Source organism: Drosophila tropicalis, unplaced genomic scaffold (genome assembly GCF_018151085.1).
Source record: "Drosophila tropicalis isolate 14030-0801.00 unplaced genomic scaffold, ASM1815108v1 contig_593, whole genome shotgun sequence".
In the NCBI taxonomy this organism is placed as follows: Eukaryota; Metazoa; Arthropoda; class Insecta; order Diptera; family Drosophilidae; genus Drosophila; species Drosophila tropicalis.
In genome coordinates, this window is record NW_027173070.1 from 21,508,888 (window position 1) to 21,528,037 (window position 19,150).

At 40.5% G+C, this 19,150-nt stretch overlaps 3 protein-coding genes across 3 annotated transcripts; 1 reads left to right on the forward strand and 2 right to left on the reverse strand.

Moving 5' to 3' along the window:
* The first annotated feature begins 10,329 nt into the window (after nucleotides 1-10,329).
* On the forward strand, nucleotides 10,330-16,142 carry Fancm (FA complementation group M). Its single transcript, XM_068289612.1, has 5 exons — nucleotides 10,330-10,881; nucleotides 10,937-11,817; nucleotides 11,872-14,187; nucleotides 15,145-15,368; nucleotides 15,526-16,142. The coding sequence occupies exons 1-5, from the start codon at nucleotides 10,452-10,454 to the stop codon at nucleotides 15,860-15,862; spliced, it is 4,188 nt and encodes a 1,395-aa protein (XP_068145713.1). The 5' UTR covers nucleotides 10,330-10,451; the 3' UTR covers nucleotides 15,863-16,142.
* Nucleotides 14,186-14,994, reverse strand: LOC137576476 (trypsin-7). The gene has a single exon (XM_068289614.1). The coding sequence runs from the start codon at nucleotides 14,991-14,993 to the stop codon at nucleotides 14,220-14,222; it is 774 nt and encodes a 257-aa protein (XP_068145715.1). The 5' UTR covers nucleotide 14,994; the 3' UTR covers nucleotides 14,186-14,219.
* On the reverse strand, nucleotides 15,950-19,150 carry Tsp68C (Tetraspanin 68C). Its single transcript, XM_068289613.1, has 3 exons — nucleotides 19,094-19,150; nucleotides 16,144-17,200; nucleotides 15,950-16,072 (listed from the first exon to the last, which is right to left on the reverse strand). Exons 1-2 carry the CDS (start codon nucleotides 19,148-19,150, stop codon nucleotides 16,148-16,150), a joined length of 1,110 nt encoding a protein of 369 aa, XP_068145714.1. The 3' UTR covers nucleotides 15,950-16,072; nucleotides 16,144-16,147.

Here is a 19,150-nt window from a genome sequence, read left to right on the forward strand (position 1 = left end):
TTGCGTATCATAATGTCTTTCAAAGTATGATCAAACCTGCCTAGGAAAAATTTGATGACAAATAACGCATTGCGCAGTGCCGTTCATATTTTCAATAATAAAAAATAAATTTTCCTAATCAGTTAGCCGCTTTAAGAAGGTGTTGCTTTATCAAATGCTGAACAGCAAATCGTTTTTCTTCCTGACAAGCATCAATCGAAATTTTTGCCGAAGTGATATTGCCGAACATACACGAGCGTTTACAGTGTGTATAAGACGGCAGAGCTAGGCCCTAGTCCGGGGAATGGGCCGTGCCGACCACTGGCTTAAACGGTAAATATTTACTTTTCAGTGTTGAAAAGTGAAAAAATCGACTAACGCTAGATTTCAATGCTGTCAAACGGTATTTTTTATTTGTCGCGTTGTTTGACCGCCCTGATAGCCAAATATTGTAATGTAAAATCTAAGGAAGGTCGAGGAATATTGTATTCTAAACTATGTAATATTTATTCTATAAAATCAAGAAATATCGTAAACTCAACAATATTTTCGTTTGTTGAGAATAGTGCGAACAAAAGATTCAAAAAGCCCGCATATTCGAGTATCCGAAATTCGACATTTGACAGTTTTTAATAGCCGGAAACAGTTACTTTTAGCTATGATCCCGCTAAAAACATTAATTTTCTTTTGTTAATTACTCAAAAGCTACGAAATAAATCGACAAGGCACACCTGAGGTAGTGCTTTTTCCCTTTCGTTTGATACCAAATTCATGTAGTTTAAGCGCGTTTCGGGTCCGAGTAACTTAAGTAAATATTTACCGCCATCTGGTCACGCTGCACACATGTGAAAATCGATAACTGATGGTTTCCACTATCGAAATGACAAAGAATCGATGAAGACGCCAATTGCATTTTGCCCACCTCTAGTCAAGTGGCACGTGGCATCAAAAGAAAAATGCTCTTCAACTGAGCAGACGAAACCCGCAAGGCTTTTAAAATTTAAATTCATATTTATGTACATATGTAAGCACACTATTAAATAGTCTGAGAATGCAACCCGGATCTCACTCTTTAGTTGCCTATTTGACTGAGGTAAATTCAATAACTTGGGATTCGTGATTCGTTTTATAAATTAAAAGTTAATTTAAAGCAATCCAAAATTTTAAGTTTTGTTAAAAATTACATAATTATGAGATTATTATTAAAACGTACTTATGTATAAACTAAATGTAGGTTCTCAAATATCCATGAAACTGGGAAAAAGTTTTAAAAGTAAAGTCGTGGAAAACCAGACGGCTACGCCGGTTAGTTGTATATTTTACATTTTATATTTTAACTTAACGATAAACCTAACTGGACCATGATGAAATAAGGATAAGGTGAAGTCTTATTTGTCGTTCGACAACTTATACTTAAACTTATTTCATCATAAACTGGACTAAGTACTTTTTAAATGGCAATGACCAGGAGTCTGGTCATAAGTGAAACCTTAAATAATGAGACGAAATGAAAAGATTTATTGACAGTGCATTTTGAAGTCTCAATCTCCGTTGATTAAAGCCATATGTAAATCCTTAATCCTCAATGATTGAGAAAATTGCTGTGCTTCCAGAGCTGTGGAAGATCACGGGGCTTTGTGTCTTTTGGAAGAGGAACCTAAGCTGGGTCAGAGATGAACCTAAGCTCTCTTCTAGACTTCTTTTTCATAGGGGCTTGACGGCGCTTTGTTATTTTAGGTGCTTATTTGGGCTGCTTATTTTTTCTTGATGTGTCTATCTGCGAGAGAGGCGTGCTTCCTCCCTTTTTTTTATTCTACGGGGCCCTCTCACGCTTTATTCTTCCCAGCTGAAGGCGTGCCGTGGAGGTTTTTTACTCTCTTTGCTGCACCACGCATGTTGAGCTGGTGAAATGTCGCAAATATCTCAGGCACTCAGGAAACAACAAGACGGGCGGCTTTTCTTTTAAAAACTGGATGCCGTTTAGTCGAAAATACTTCTCAACTTTTTAGTCTATATCAAGATGTCCCGTTTTATTATGAGGATTTTGCAAAAGTGCTAACAGTAGTCATCGCAGTCCTCATAGTCGTCATAATCGTCGCAATCCTCATAATTATAATGAACCAGTTAAAAGTTATTTATTTGTCTGACATTGATGGTGTTATGAAATTTTTGGAAAAGTTGTGGTGCTTTACGTCAAAGAATCGATGGAGACGCCAATCGGACTTTGCCCACCTCTATCTAGAATTGAAAAGATTTTTTGAGAGGGGCATTTTGAAGTCTCAATCTCCTTTGATAAAAGTCATATGTAAATCCTTAACGTCAGGTTGAACCCTGACGGTTTGATGTGCTTCCAGGGCTGTGGAAGAGCACGGGGCTTTGTGTCTTTTGGAAGAGGAACCTAAGCTGGGTCGGAGATGAACCTAAGCTCTCTTCTAGACTTCTTTTTTCATAGGGGCTTGACGGCGCTTTGTTATTTTAGGTGCTTATTTGGGCTGCTTATTTTTTCTTGATGTGTCTATCTGCGAGAGAGGCGTGCTTCCTCCTTTTTTTTTATTCTACGGGGCCCTCTCACGCTTTATTCTTCCCAGCTGAAGGCGTGCCGTGGAGGTTTTTTACTCTCTTTGCTGCACCACGCATGTTGAGCTGGTGAAATGTCGCAAATATCTCAGGCACTCAGGAAACAACAAGACGGGCGGCTTTTCTTTTAAAAACTGGATGCCGTTTAGTCGAAAATACTTCTCAACTTTTTAGTCTATATCAAGATGTCCCGTTTTATTATGAGGATTTTGCAAAAGTGCTAACAGTAGTCATCGCAGTCCTCATAGTCGTCATAATCGTCGCAATCCTCATAATTATAATGAACCAGTTAAAAGTTATTTATTTGTCTGACATTGATGGTGTTATGAAATTTTTGGAAAAGTTGTGGTGCTTTACGTCAAAGAATCGATGGAGACGCCAATCGGACTTTGCCCACCTCTATCTAGAATTGAAAAGATTTTTTGAGAGGGGCATTTTGAAGTCTCAATCTCCTTTGATAAAAGTCATATGTAAATCCTTAACGTCAGGTTGAACCCTGACGGTTTGATGTGCTTCCAGGGCTGTGGAAGAGCACGGGGCTTTGTGTCTTTTGGAAGAGGAACCTAAGCTGGGTCGGAGATGAACCTAAGCTCTCTTCTAGACTTCTTTTTTCATAGGGGCTTGACGGCGCTTTGTTATTTTAGGTGCTTATTTGGGCTGCTTATTTTTTCTTGATGTGTCTATCTGCGAGAGAGGCGTGCTTCCTCCTTTTTTTTTATTCTACGGGGCCCTCTCACGCTTTATTCTTCCCAGCTGAAGGCGTGCCGTGGAGGTTTTTTACTCTCTTTGCTGCACCACGCATGTTGAGCTGGTGAAATGTCGCAAATATCTCAGGCACTCAGGAAACAACAAGACGGGCGGCTTTTCTTTTAAAAACTGGATGCCGTTTAGTCGAAAATACTTCTCAACTTTTTAGTCTATATCAAGATGTCCCGTTTTATTATGAGGATTTTGCAAAAGTGCTAACAGTAGTCATCGCAGTCCTCATAGTCGTCATAATCGTCGCAATCCTCATAATTATAATGAACCAGTTAAAAGTTATTTATTTGTCTGACATTGATGGTGTTATGAAATTTTTGGAAAAGTTGTGGTGCTTTACGTCAAAGAATCGATGGAGACGCCAATCGGACTTTGCCCACCTCTATCTAGAATTGAAAAGATTTTTTGAGAGGGGCATTTTGAAGTCTCAATCTCCTTTGATAAAAGTCATATGTAAATCCTTAACGTCAGGTTGAACCCTGACGGTTTGATGTGCTTCCAGGGCTGTGGAAGAGCACGGGGCTTTGTGTCTTTTGGAAGAGGAACCTAAGCTGGGTCGGAGATGAACCTAAGCTCTCTTCTAGACTTCTTTTTTCATAGGGGCTTGACGGCGCTTTGTTATTTTAGGTGCTTATTTGGGCTGCTTATTTTTTCTTGATGTGTCTATCTGCGAAAGAGGCGTGCTTCCTCCTTTTTTTATTCTACGGGGCCCTCTCACGCTTTATTCTTCCCAGCTGAAGGCGTGCTGTGGAGGTTTTTTACTCTCTTTGCTCATGTTGAGCTGGTGAAATAACGCAAATATCTCAGGCACTCAGGAAACAACAAGACGGGCGGCTTTTCTTTTAAAAACTGGATGCCGTTTAGTCGAAAATACTTCTCAACTTTTTAGTCTATATCAAGATGTCCCGTTTTATTATGAGGATTTTGCAAAAGTGCTAACAGTAGTCATCGCAGTCCTCATAGTCGTCATAATCGTCGCAATCCTCATAATTATAATGAACCAGTTAAAAGTTATTTATTTGTCTGACATTGATGGTGTTATGAAATTTTTGGAAAAGTTGTGGTGCTTTACGTCAAAGAATCGATGGAGACGCCAATCGGACTTTGCCCACCTCTATCTAGAATTGAAAAGATTTTTTGAGAGGGGCATTTTGAAGTCTCAATCTCCTTTGATAAAAGTCATGTGTAAATCCTTAACGTCAGGTTGAACCCTGACGGGTTGATGTGCTTCCAGGGCTGTGGAAGAGCACGGGGCTTTGTGTCTTTTGGAAGCTGATTGAGGTGGTGGGTCGGAGATGAACCTAAGCTCTCTTCTAGACTTCTTTTTTCATAGGGGCTTGACGGCGCTTTGTTATTTTAGGTGCTTATTTGGGCTGCTTATTTTTTCTTGATGTGTCTATCTGCGAGAGAGGCGTGCTTCCTCCTTTTTTTTATTCTACGGGGCCCTCTCACGCTTTATTCTTCCCAGCTGAAGGCGTGCTGTGGAGGTTTTTTACTCTCTTTGCTCATGTTGAGCTGGTGAAATGACGCAAATATCTCAGGCACTCAGGAAACAACAAGACGGGCGGCTTTTCTGTTAAAACTGGATGCCGTTTAGTCGAAAATACTTCTCAACTTTTTAGTCTATATCAAGATGTCCCGTTTTATTATGAGGATTTTGCAAAAGTGCTAACAGTAGTCATCGCAGTCCTCATAGTCGTCGCAATCCTCATAATTATAATGAACCAGTTAAAAGTTATTTATTTGTCTGACATTGATGGTGTTATGAAATTTTTGGAAAAGTTGTGGTGCTTTACGTCAAAGAATCGATGGAGACGCCAATCGGACTTTGCCCACCTCTATCTAGAATTGAAAAGATTTTTTGAGAGGGGCATTTTGAAGTCTCAATCTCCTTTGATAAAAGTCATGTGTAAATCCTTAACGTCAGGTTGAACCCTGACGGGTTGATGTGCTTCCAGGGCTGTGGAAGATCACGGGGCTTTGTGTCTTTTGGAAGAGGAACCTAAGCTGGGTCGGAGATGAACCTAAGCTCTCTTCTAGACTTCTTTTTTCATAGGGGCTTGACGGCGCTTTGTTATTTTAGGTGCTTATTTGGGCTGCTTATTTTTTCTTGATGTGTCTATCTGCGAAAGAGGCGTGCTTCCTCCTTTTTTTATTCTACGGGGCCCTCTCACGCTTTATTCTTCCCAGCTGAAGGCGTGCTGTGGAGGTTTTTTACTCTCTTTGCTCATGTTGAGCTGGTGAAATGACGCAAATATCTCAGGCACTCAGGAAACAACAAGACGGGCGGCTTTTCTTTTAAAACTGGATGCCGTTTAGTCGAAAATACTTCTCAACTTTTTAGTCTATATCAAGATGTCCCGTTTTATTATGAGGATTTTGCAAAAGTGCTAACAGTAGTCATCGCAGTCCTCATAGTCGTCGCAATCCTCATAATTATAATGAACCAGTTAAAAGTTATTTATTTGTCTGACATTGATGGTGTTATGAAATTTTTGGAAAAGTTGTGGTGCTTTACGTCAAAGAATCGATGGAGACGCCAATCGGACTTTGCCCACCTCTATCTAGAATTGAAAAGATTTTTTGAGAGGGGCATTTTGAAGTCTCAATCTCCTTTGATAAAAGTCATGTGTAAATCCTTAACGTCAGGTTGAACCCTGACGGGTTGATGTGCTTCTAGGGCTGTGGAAGATCACGGGGCTTTGTGTCTTTTGGAAGAGGAACCTAAGCTGGGTCGGAGATGAACCTAAGCTCTCTTCTAGACTTCTTTTTTCATAGGGGCTTGACGGCGCTTTGTTATTTTAGGTGCTTATTTGGGCTGCTTATTTTTTCTTGATGTGTCTATCTGCGAAAGAGGCGTGCTTCCTCCTTTTTTTTATTCTACGGGGCCCTCTCACGCTTTATTCTTCCCAGCTGAAGGCGTGCTGTGGAGGTTTTTTACTCTCTTTGCTCATGTTGAGCTGGTGAAATGACGCAAATATCTCAGGCACTCAGGAAACAACAAGACGGGCGGCTTTTCTTTTAAAACTGGATGCCGTTTAGTCGAAAATACTTCTCAACTTTTTAGTCTATATCAAGATGTCCCGTTTTATTATGAGGATTTTGCAAAAGTGCTAACAGTAGTCATCGCAGTCCTCATAGTCGTCGCAATCCTCATAATTATAATGAACCAGTTAAAAGTTATTTATTTGTCTGACATTGATGGTGTTATGAAATTTTTGGAAAAGTTGTGGTGCTTTACGTCAAAGAATCGATGGAGACGCCAATCGGACTTTGCCCACCTCTATCTAGAATTGAAAAGATTTTTTGAGAGGGGCATTTTGAAGTCTCAATCTCCTTTGATAAAAGTCATGTGTAAATCCTTAACGTCAGGTTGAACCCTGACGGGTTGATGTGCTTCCAGGGCTGTGGAAGAGCACGGGGCTTTGTGTCTTTTGGAAGCTGATTGAGGTGGTGGGTCGGAGATGAACCTAAGCTCTCTTCTAGACTTCTTTTTTCATAGGGGCTTGACGGCGCTTTGTTATTTTAGGTGCTTATTTGGGCTGCTTATTTTTTCTTGATGTGTCTATCTGCGAGAGAGGCGTGCTTCCTCCTTTTTTTTTATTCTACGGGGCCCTCTCACGCTTTATTCTTCCCAGCTGAAGGCGTGCTGTGGAGGTTTTTTACTCTCTTTGCTCATGTTGAGCTGGTGAAATGACGCAAATATCTCAGGCACTCAGGAAACAACAAGACGGGCGGCTTTTCTTTTAAAACTGGATGCCGTTTAGTCGAAAATACTTCTCAACTTTTTAGTCTATATCAAGATGTCCCGTTTTATTATGAGGATTTTGCAAAAGTGCTAACAGTAGTCATCGCAGTCCTCATAGTCGTCGCAATCCTCATAATTATAATGAACCAGTTAAAAGTTATTTATTTGTCTGACATTGATGGTGTTATGAAATTTTTGGAAAAGTTGTGGTGCTTTACGTCAAAGAATCGATGGAGACGCCAATCGGACTTTGCCCACCTCTATCTAGAATTGAAAAGATTTTTTGAGAGGGGCATTTTGAAGTCTCAATCTCCTTTGATAAAAGTCATGTGTAAATCCTTAACGTCAGGTTGAACCCTGACGGGTTGATGTGCTTCCAGGGCTGTGGAAGATCACGGGGCTTTGTGTCTTTTGGAAGAGGAACCTAAGCTGGGTCGGAGATGAACCTAAGCTCTCTTCTAGACTTCTTTTTTCATAGGGGCTTGACGGCGCTTTGTTATTTTAGGTGCTTATTTGGGCTGCTTATTTTTTCTTGATGTGTCTATCTGCGAAAGAGGCGTGCTTCCTCCTTTTTTTATTCTACGGGGCCCTCTCACGCTTTATTCTTCCCAGCTGAAGGCGTGCTGTGGAGGTTTTTTACTCTCTTTGCTCATGTTGGGCTGGTGAAATGACGCAAATATCTCAGGCACTCAGGAAACAACAAGACGGGCGGCTTTTCTTTTAAAACTGGATGCCGTTTAGTCGAAAATACTTCTCAACTTTTTAGTCTATATCAAGATGCCCCGTTTTATTATGAGGATTTTGCAGAAGTGCTAATAGTAGTCATATTCATCATATTCTTCGTAGTCGTCGCAATCCTCATAATTATAATGAACCAGTTAAAAGTAATTTATTTCTTTGACATTGATGGTGTTTTGAAAGTTTTGGAAAAGTTGTCGTGCTCTAAGAATTGCAGTATTCGTTTCATTACGTCCACTACAGTAGTGTATCTTCGTTTTTGGCCGATTTTTTTTCTCGATATTTTCCATATGCAAATGCAAGAAAGTTAAATAGTATTATCTATACAAGTGTCAAATATTCAATGAAGTTAAGAGTATTAAATGTATGGTTGTGGTAGATTGAAGGAATGACATAAATTTAAGTTAAGTGCTAAAGGATTGCTGTGTGTTCCCTCCCACGCGGTCCAGGTGTATTTTTTTATAGCAATTCCATTCAAAGACCGTAACTGTTAATTAATTAATAATTATGTGACAGCTTTTTTTTATTTAACCCGACAATTTTTTAAATAAAACTTAAAAATAACTTTAATTTTTTCCCTGACGGCATACAGTGTTGGAAGAAATAATAGAAACGGCAACCTTTTTTTCTTTTCAAAATCATTTTTTACAGTGTTGGTAAAATTAATCGGCCTGAAAATCACTGTTTAAGAGTTTGGGATAGTAGTACTGTTATTTTCATTCATTTTTACAACGATTTTCGCGAAACTTTTTCTTCAATACGCTATTTAGTAGAACTACCACTTTTTTCCGTTATTTTGGAATAAGAATAAAATGTGTGCCATCGACTATGTAAATATCCTTACCAATACTATGCTTCCTTATGCCGAAGAAGAAATGCCTTTGAAATGGGAATATCAGCAGGATAACGATCCCAAACACTCGTAAAAGCTGCCAAAAAAGTGGTTCAAAGACAATAAAGTTAATGTTTGGAGTGGCCGTCTCAGTCCCCGGACTTAAACCCAATAGAACACCTTTGGGGAATATTAAAGGAGAGGATTGCTGGTTATAAACCAATAAATAAGCAAGGTTTATGGGAAAAGGTCCAGGATGAATGGTATCTTATAGACCCAGCAATCTGTGCTTACTTAGTTGATTCCATGGGACGTCGTTGCCGCGAAGTATTGAAAAGTAAGGGTGGAACGACTAAAGAATTATAAAATAAAACCAAAAATTAACTTTTATGAGATCTAAAATGTTTTTGACGTGAAAAATACTGAGCGTGGCAGTTCTACTAAAAAGCATATAGAAGAAAAAGTACTACTATCCCACATTCTTACACAGTGATTTTCAGGCCGAATAATTTCAACCACACTGCAAAAAATGATTTCAAAAGAAAAAAAGGTTGCCGTTTTTATTATCTCTGCCAACACTGTATTTGAGCTACTTATAGAACGGGTAAAATAAAGTATGAAAAATTTAGAGACTCAATTTTTTAATATTTAAGAGTGTAAAAAGATTTCACTAAATACTGAATTTAAAAAAACCAAAGTTGGTTTATCAGACTTCGAATCTTTTAATGGGGCGCGAGTAATATCGTATTCCTGGTTGGAAGACAGTTTTTTGAACGTTTTTAAAAAAAAATTATTCGAAAACGGAAAGAGTTATTCAAATTATGTTTTTCTTAAATTAAAATTTAAAAAACGAAATTAAGAACATTTGTTAAGTTAAACAAAAAATGAAGTAAGTCGACTCGCCGACTTGGGTATACCATACACCAGGTGAATAAATATTTTAAATTTCAAACACCGAATGTACATATGTATGTATGTGTATTAAGTTAGCTTCATAGCATATGCTATCTCGCTCACACTCACAAAAACACACGAGAACTCTAGCGCCGTCACTAACGACCAACTCCGCCCTTATGGACCGCCTAGTAACACTCGTTTATACTTATATTTTCCTTGTCTCAGTCTGATTTTCCTCAAATTGGTAGGTTGGTAGGTATTAATAGGGCTCATTAGTGTGCGGGTTACGGACGTTTTGGCGACTTTAATATACTATTTCAGCCCATAGGATAAAAAGTATCCTGCTTGTGGCAGGGTTTACTTGACGTCGGAGTAACCCCTGCATTACGAACTGTATCCTTGCCCTCATATCTCGGAAACTATTTAAAATTTCAAGCAACCTTTATGAGACGATATTAAGAAAACACAAATTAACATAATTTCTATACCTATAAAAAGAGAACCTAAAATTATATTGATTGCTTGTCGTTTAATAACGGTAATCGCAACTCAATGGAAAATAAGTACATGCATTATTAATCAGGTATAAGTTGTAGTACCAAAGTACAGTTTATCAAATAACCAACGAGAATGTAGCAAAACAATGCAATACAAAAAATTATAATTCAATATAAAAAAGGAAAACTTCCCAATTATGTATACCAAGTTCGTTTTCATCTCTCAAATTTCAAAAAGTCCGGGTTAACTGCAACAAAAAATACATCTACTTGCATTACCCAACACTGTTTCGATATCTTTGAATATCGATACCACTTACCGATCGAATTTGGTATCGATTATTATGCAGTGTCATACATTTGTAATCCGTTCGAGACGGCGCAATGAATGTCTTTAAAAGTTTGTAAATAAATAAAATTAACAATGGACTGGCCCGAGGACGACGAGGAATTGGAAGCGGCATTGCAACTACAGGAGCTGGTAGAGTCGTCCCAACAACCAACAAAGGAGGAAACCCAGCCAGAAACGTCCGGTGCTGGCCCCTCCATTTCCACTGATTGCCATGGCTTCGATGTTAGCTTGGGAAAGAGTTGGATCTACCCCAGTAATTTTCCATTGAGGACGTATCAACAAAACATTGTTCAGACTGCATTGTATAAAAACACTTTGGTGGTGCTGCCAACAGGATTGGGGAAGACATTCATTGCAGCCGTTCTGATGTACAATTACTATCGCTGGTATCCCAAGGGCAAGATTATCTTTATGGCACCCACTCGACCGTTGGTCTCCCAACAGATTGCTGCATGCCAGAAGATTATGCCATTTACGGATCAAGAAACAGTTGAGCTTACGGGTAAGAAATGTGGAATTTAAAGTGGAAATCACTTCTCAATCTTCATCCTTTCTAGGACGTCTACCTCGAGTGAAGCGCATGGAACTGTGGCGCACCAAACGTGTCTTCTTTGCCACACCCCAAGTAGTACATTCTGATATGCTGGATCAGACGGATCAAAGCCATTCATTTCCCTTTGGGTCTGTGAAATTACTTGTCGTGGATGAGGCTCATCGGGCAAAAGGACGCTATGCGTACACCCAAGTGACGGAGTCTCTGATTGCCCACAATCCTCAATTTCGTATGCTCGCCCTCTCGGCCACTCCAGGACGCACAATGGAAGATGTGGCTGCTGTTTGCCGTAATTTGTACATTTCCAATCTGGCCGTACGCTGGGAGAATTCCATTGACGTTCAGCCCTATATACATAAGCGCACCATACGCACCATTCTGGTCTCACTGAAGGATCGAATCAAGGAGCCGCGTGAGCGCCTCTTACAGATCATAGAACCCTACTTGAGGCAGCTCATCCAAGCGGAGGTGCTCAAGGGAGCCCGTGGAAATATTACAAAAAACAATTTGCTGTATGATCAAAAAGTTTTCATCGAGCGTTCCTCCGTGCAGGGACAACGCCATCCAGATCATAATCTGATTGCCTGCAACTTTTCCATGTGCATTAGTCTCTATCATTCCCTTGAGCTGCTAGAGCGGCATGGGCTACGTGTGTTTGTCAACAATTTCGATGTGGACGCGGATGGCCGGGATAAATATGTTCTAACCAAGGATGCGGATCTTCGTAATTTGGTGGACGAATTGCGTAAGGACCTTGGGGCAAATCCTTTGGACATTTCCACTAAAGCCATGACCAATGGCCAAGTGGCCGCCATGCCCACTGCCCTGGATTTTGGACATCCCAAATATGAAGAAGTGCGTAAGGTGCTAGTCAATCACTTTGAGGTAAGTACTTCGAATGGAAAGTATCAAAGGATAATACATTTGCGTCTTATTTAGTCCCACAGTGATTCTCGTGCCATAGTTTTCTGCGAGTACCGTGAATCCGTAATGCTGATCCAGCGTCTACTCCTCCAGCATCGTCCACTATTGCGCCCACGTTGCTTTGTTGGCCAGGGTGGCTCCAATGGTGGCTTCTATGCCCTCACCCAGAAGCAGCAATTGGCCATTATGGCTGATTTTCGAGCTGGTACCAGTAACATTCTGGTAGCTACCTCCATAGGCGAAGAGGGCATCGATGTGGGTGAAGTGGAAATGATTGTCTGCTTTGACATTTGCAGTTCGAATCCCACGAGATTTGTGCAACGCATAGGTCGTACAGGACGCAAGAAAAATGGCCAAGTGGTCATGCTAGCCACCGAGGGACGCGAACAGCAAATGCTCAAGGATGTCCTGGCCAATAGGGAACAAACGAATCGCAAAATGTTAAACTCCTCTGTGGTCATGAGATCTCTGTATGAGCAGAATCCTCGCATGATACCCCAACAGTTGCATCCCAAGTGCGAGGAGAAATTTATGAAACCACCGGATCCGGAACCACAAACGGTAGTCTCACCTTCAGCGGCCAAGAAACGCAAAACCGTAAAGAGTGGAGATTTGCGCAAGTTTTTCAAGCAGACTTCAACATCAACTCAAGAGGACATGTTAATTGGCCAACAACCGTATGAAATGAGTGAGGCATCCCAATGTTTGATTAAAGAACAAATCACGCGGCGTAGTTTAACAGTAAAGAACTTTTTGTTGGATACTCAATCTGACTCAACTTCCAATCCCATTCCCACACCTGTTTCCGCTCCGATTTCCAATAGTCAGGAGGACATTCCACGTCTGCGGAAACTTACACGCTTCCTGCAGACCTCAAAACCAATTAACCCTGATCTTTTTAATCAATTGCAGGACAAGCAATTGCCTCAATCTTTAAAGATCTTTCTGCTTCAAAATAATCCTCAATTTGTGCAGGATATTTGCATGAAAATGCAAACGCAAAATGCATTGCAATTGCCACCAGAACGTTTGAATAGTCGCCAACAAAAGACCAGAAAGAACTATGAACTTCTGTTGAGCATTTGCCAGGATAATATAGAGCAATTGCTGCCCCCAACGCAGGATTATCCAGTGGAATTGACACTCAAGGATCTGGTGAATTCGGCAGATGAGGTAAATGAACGCGAATTTGAGGCGGCATGTCAAGAGATCTTTGACGGTTTGCCAGAGCAGGGATTACTGACTGATAATTATGAACTGAGGCAACAATTAATGGACAAACTAGAACTACGAAATTTAGAGGAGACTGTCAAAGAAACAAGCTGGTTTGAAGACGAAGATGTCGAAGAAGAACAATCCTCAAAGTTAATTGAACAATCCTCCTTGTACCAAAGTCAGTGGCAAGAATTCGATGCATTGGCTAAACCACCGCATCAATCCACACCCTTGAGGTCACAGTCAAAGCCCCTGGGCCTGGAGGCACCGAATCTTTCGAAAGTTGACAGATTCACTCCTTTGAGAACGAAAACAAAGGTAGCCATGGGGCTGGAGGAAACTGATCTCTCTAGAGTGGAGGCCAGTGATTTGAGTGTCAATTTGGATAGGTTAAATGATCTGATAAGTGGACCAAATGCAAATCCCATAGCAGCCGAAACGCCTCAGATAACGCCAGATGATTTGGAATTAGATTTAAATGACTTTCTTGAACCCATGCCGGAAGAGCAGGACCTAATGACGCAGCAGAAAAAAGAAGAATCAATATTGGACTTGGACCTAAACGATTTTCTAGAGCCCATGGCAGAGGAGCGGGATCTAATGACGCACCAAAAGCAGAAGGAGACGCAATTGAACTTTGCGAAGAAAGTAAAGCTAAAGCCGGAACAGAGCACAACCTTAAGCCTGAAAGAGAACCTCTTACCCACTGCTCAACGTTCAAATTCTCCGGATCTCTTTGCAGACGAATCATTGTCGCCCTGTAAGCCAACATTAAAAAAAAGTTTGGCTGCAAAATTGGCTGCCAAAAGTCACAAATTGATTACTCCACCTCTACCCAAATCACCTGATCGGAGGCAAATGTCGAATCCTAATGGTCAGGAGAAGTCTCCCAGCATTTTTGATCTTTATCTTCAACGTACTCGTGGACGCGGACCTCGGCTGGCCAAGCCCGCGAATATTCTGCACAAGCTCAATTCAAATTTGCCTGGCCAACCAGAGCCAGATGATTCACCCATTATCCAGAAACGTCAATTAAAGCGAAAAATCATTATTAGCTCCGATGAGGATGAGGAACAGCCGATCAGCCACACCCAAGTGATTCCAGCTACACAAATTGTGAGTAATTAGGCTTAGAGTTTTATTCAATGCTAGATCACCTCGCCATATAGTTTCTTCATTTGCTTCTCGAGCCAGGGCAAGAGAACGGGAATACGAGAATAGACACCGGGCTTATTGGCCTGAGCACAGCCCACGCCCCAGGACACAATGCCATGTAGCTTTTCGCGCACTGCCAACGGTCCACCGGAGTCCATTTGGCAGGAATCTACGCCGCCCTGTGTGTAACCCGCACATATCATTCGATCCGTGATTAAAGTTTTGCCCAATAAATTTCGACATTCCGTCTGATTGATAATGGGCACTCGGGCATAACGCAATCGATCCGCGGGTAAGGCTTTTTGGTTGGTGAAACCCCAACCAGAAATGGTGGCAAAAGTGCCAGCCGGCACTTCTTTACGGCTCAAGGGTATTGCCCGTACTTTGCGACTATATGTTAGATTCTTGGCCAATCTCACAATGGCCAAATCATAGTCCATGGTTTTCGATGAGAATTTCTCATGACTGTGAATGGCAGCCACTGAATAGATCTGTCCATCTTGAGCGCGCTTCACTCCACCCACTTTCACCCTTAACAGATTGTGGGTAATGCCTCCACCCAAGCAATGGGCAGCCGTTAGAATCGTCCGACGATTGATGATGGAACCACCGCAATAATGCGATCCGTACAATTGAATGGAAACAATGTAGGGTAGATTTGTAATATCAGCTGCATATCCACCTATAATGCGCGGCTCCAGTCCACGAATGGATTGGGGAGTTTGTAATAGAAGTAACACAATCAATGCGGCAAACAACTCGCTCATTGTGTGGCCTAGAGTGAATCTTCCTGGTATCGAACAACAGATTTAAGTAGTCGTCTCTGGTGGGGCTGATTGAACATTAAGTTGTAATTAGGAATGAAGTATCGTCTTATCTCTACGACTAATTTGTTTTCCGCTTTCTCTCTCTCTAAAGCCAAGCACCCCGCCGTCACCGATGCCATCTAGGCCACGTTTCAAGCGTCGCAAGCCAAACTCTTTCATTCTGGATGAAGTCGATCTGAGTGGTTCCGATCATGAAGACGAAGATGCCGAGGAGACCATAGGCGCTTACATCAAGAATACAGTGATAGTATCCAGTGATGAGGATGACAATCATAATGATACGAATGTTCATGCCATGTACCTGCAGGCAGTAAGGTAAATTTTCATAAAGTGTATATGTATATATATATATATTCTCTTGATCAGCATGAAAAGCTGAGTTTATATAGTCTGTCTAATGCATGTCAAAGCTTAGGCATGGTGAGCCGCAATGAAGCCATAACTCCATTTGTTTGTCATTTTTTTATTCCAGGAGTCCATTGCAACGTCCTGGAGCCTTTAAGATGCCTGCCCAACGTGTTTATCAAGATGAATCGTATATTTATTCGCAGCCAGTGGATGAACCATCTCAGTATATGCCCTGCTCATTTATTGTCGATGAGGTTAATGATACAACAGCAACTAACAGTCATGATATATCCGAGTGTCCTTTGGAGCGTGCTGAAAGAATACTTAAGGAGCAGCGCAAACAGCGTAGACAGCAACGTCGCAATGGTCCTGATCCACCAACAGCCGCAGTGGTGCGGGAAACCACTGTGAAACGTCGGCGCATTCAAACCTATAATCTTGATAGCAGTGATGAGCAATAGAAGAAGAATAGGCGACCTAAAACGATTCCGTGCCATTAATCCTTAAATTTATATTGATTGTATTTTTTATTTTGTTTGTACAATATTCGCTTAGTTTATTCGTTTTTTAACTTAAGTTTGAATCACTGTGAATACTTGCTAAAATACTTACAATTAAGTTTATTAATTTTTAAATGTGAAGCAAAATTTAATACTTTGGTGTGGCCATTCCTAGAATAGAGAAAACAATCTGTTGAATTAGTTTCTGTAATATATGTTTCGCAAGACTCTTATTAACTTACTTAGTTAAACCAAATAGGTTCTTGTGGGTATTTGATAATCGCTGGCTATTGGCTTGAAAGTGGTATTATGTCGCTGCTTATAGAGATCCCGGGGTTGGACATAGAGCTCTTTGAAATCCTCACTGCTCACATGTCTGCTGGCACCATTACCACCAATGCACATTAGTCCACCATTGTTGGTCCTAAGCTGAACCTCTGGCTCATAGATATTCTCCACCAGAGCCTGTCGTGACTTTACTTTTTGTGGTGATCGCCGCCGCTTGGGAGCACCTGCTCCTCCATCTGCAAGGCGGGCTCTCTGGGAAGCCAAACCAGTGCAGCTTAATATTATGCCCAACAGTACAGCGAACTCCACCAGAGCCATGATTAGGCTGGCAGCCAGGAAAACGCCATACTGCTCGCGATACCAACTGTCCAAATGAGGCAAACAGGAATCCGTATATCGTTCCCTTTCATATGAAGAGCGTTCCAGGGCTTGACATTGCGTTTCATTGACTGGCTTTGGATCTAGGTAAGCCAATGGCTCGACTGCATTCTCCAGGACACAGCAACTGAGCGGCACTGGCCAATTCCTTTGACCATAGCTCTGCAGCCGCCACATGGAGGTGTCGTAGTCCAGAGAGCTTCTCATGCCACAGCAGCCGAAACGTGATTGGGCCAAATCCATGGCATTGGTGAACTGCTCTTGGCCAGGCACTCCATAATTACCCTGCAGAGCCTTTACCATTTGCTTCTCGTCTAAGCTAATGCCCAGACAATGGGGCCACAAGGTGATGGCCAGACAGATGACCGATTCGGCCAGCAGCAGGATCACAACGCTCAAGAAATAGATGCTCAGGAAGCAATACGTATGCAGGCAGCTAGCCCAAAAGCCAACCACTGAGGCCAAAACGGCCACAAATCCTGCTATGGCCAATCCCAAGGCTATATAATAGAGCAGCGGTTGAGGCAGTGCATTCAATCGGTCACTGGGAGCAGCCAATAAGCGCGAAAGCAAAATGCGTTTGTTATCGGCATAGAGATAACAGCCAGAAACTATCAAGACCATGCCACATAGCTGGAAGAGAGATTAAGAGAATTATATAAAGCGACAGACAGAGAGAGGGAGAGCTCGATTGTAGAAGATCAAGAGTTGGGCAAACGGAAATGGTACATACTTTTAAATCCCAGGCTAGGTGCCAAGCTGCGCCTGCCTACTCGTTGGCGCAAAAAAAAAAAAAAAACAAAACAAAACTTTGGGCCAATGGTCCCTCACTTCATTCAAATGTTTTCCCGGTCAACGGAGCAGAACAAAATAATACAACAAAAAATCAAGTTAAAAGTAAACTAATTAACAAGTAAGGGGAATATTGTATACTCTTTCCATACTTCTTAGATCTACTACATGCATAGTTATCATTCGAAATATGTTTTTAATCTATCAATTTGGCCTTGTGAATATATCGACCATCAAAGGTGTCTTTTGAAGCTAATGAAATCCAGAGAAAGTTTCCTTAAATTTTTTTTAAAAATTGGTTGAAAATTCTATTACATCCATTTGAAAAAGGTTTCTTCACTCTGGTCTTCTATTATTATTTGTCTCTAAAGCCATTTACAAAATATTTTTCCTAATTTGTCTAAAATTGGTGACTTTTGACTTTCCTCTAGTAAAAATTGTAAAAAGGCGTAGCAAATCTTCCTAATATAGGATGAAATTTAGCAAAACTTTTCCCAAAAATTACGTAAAGTTTTATCCTTTGAAGCTAGACTCCAAGGATTCATCATCTTTTTGAAAAAGAGTTACGGGTTGCCTTTATTTGGTATGAAATTCTGTAGAATTTTTAAAGTACCTTTTACCCTAGAGATAATTGTGTAGTTATACAAGCTTCACCCTTCTTTTTTCGCTACATTTAGTGGAAATTCCCAACTAGTTTTAGTGTTAATGATATGATATGATCATTACAAAGACGATTTTTAGCAAGGACTGCTGATAATAGAATTTGGTCGTTCTTGACATAGGTTACAGGCTACTTGCTTACCATTTAAAATCTTATATACTCATTAAACAGATTAGATAAAAAAATGTATCTTTCCTCTGAATGTACCCAAGGGTATGCACATAAATGAGGTGGAATCTGCAGTTGCAAGCCGATCTTGTCTTGAAAATAAGGTATGGCCATTACAACTGTGGATCCTTTAGCGAAGTCTGCTGATGATAGAACTTGGTGGTTCATGAAATAGCTATACAGACAACCTGCTCACGTTTTGGGCTGCCTTTGATTAAATTATTATAATTTAGTAAGATTTATTGACCTGAAGCCGGCCAAAACACAGTTTTGATTAATTTCAATAAGGTCGAAATCTAGACAAATCAGCGTATAAAGCTTAAAGACTTTTAAAAATAATTTCAGAATTTCTAATCCTAAGCCCTTATGTAGATTGAAAGTTACTTTTATAAACTGTTCTAAGATATGCCGAAAAATGTATGTCCGGCAAGGTTAATGGTAGAGTCTACCATTAGCCAACTCAATTTAAAGGCTAACTTAAAATTTCCTGAATATTAAACAACGAATTAGCATTATCTGTACTAAAGCTAAAATTTGCATATTCCTGATAGATTGTCGTCAAATGTTGGTCTAATGATTTAAAAAAAAAAAGCTTTTTTTGAAATTACTTTTATTGGATTTCCCATTGGTACCCCAGAGGAGTTTATTTTACCCCCAATTAGACTGTTTAAATTAGTAATCTCTACATATGTACATATCCTTTATACAAACGGCTATTATGAGTTCAATATACCTTGGGATACCCTTTCCACCTGCTTCAACTGGAACGCTTACATAGCTGGCAGTCAAATGGTATCACAAATTGAATGAAGTTATACCAAAAAACAAACGCTTTAGGGACCAGGCCAATACGATTTCACCTTATAATTAAACATCTCTTGGATGTTTTGCAATTCTTAACTTACCAAAAACAATAAATTACAAAAATTCAGTACGAATTTGTAATTAAAACAGCGAACCAT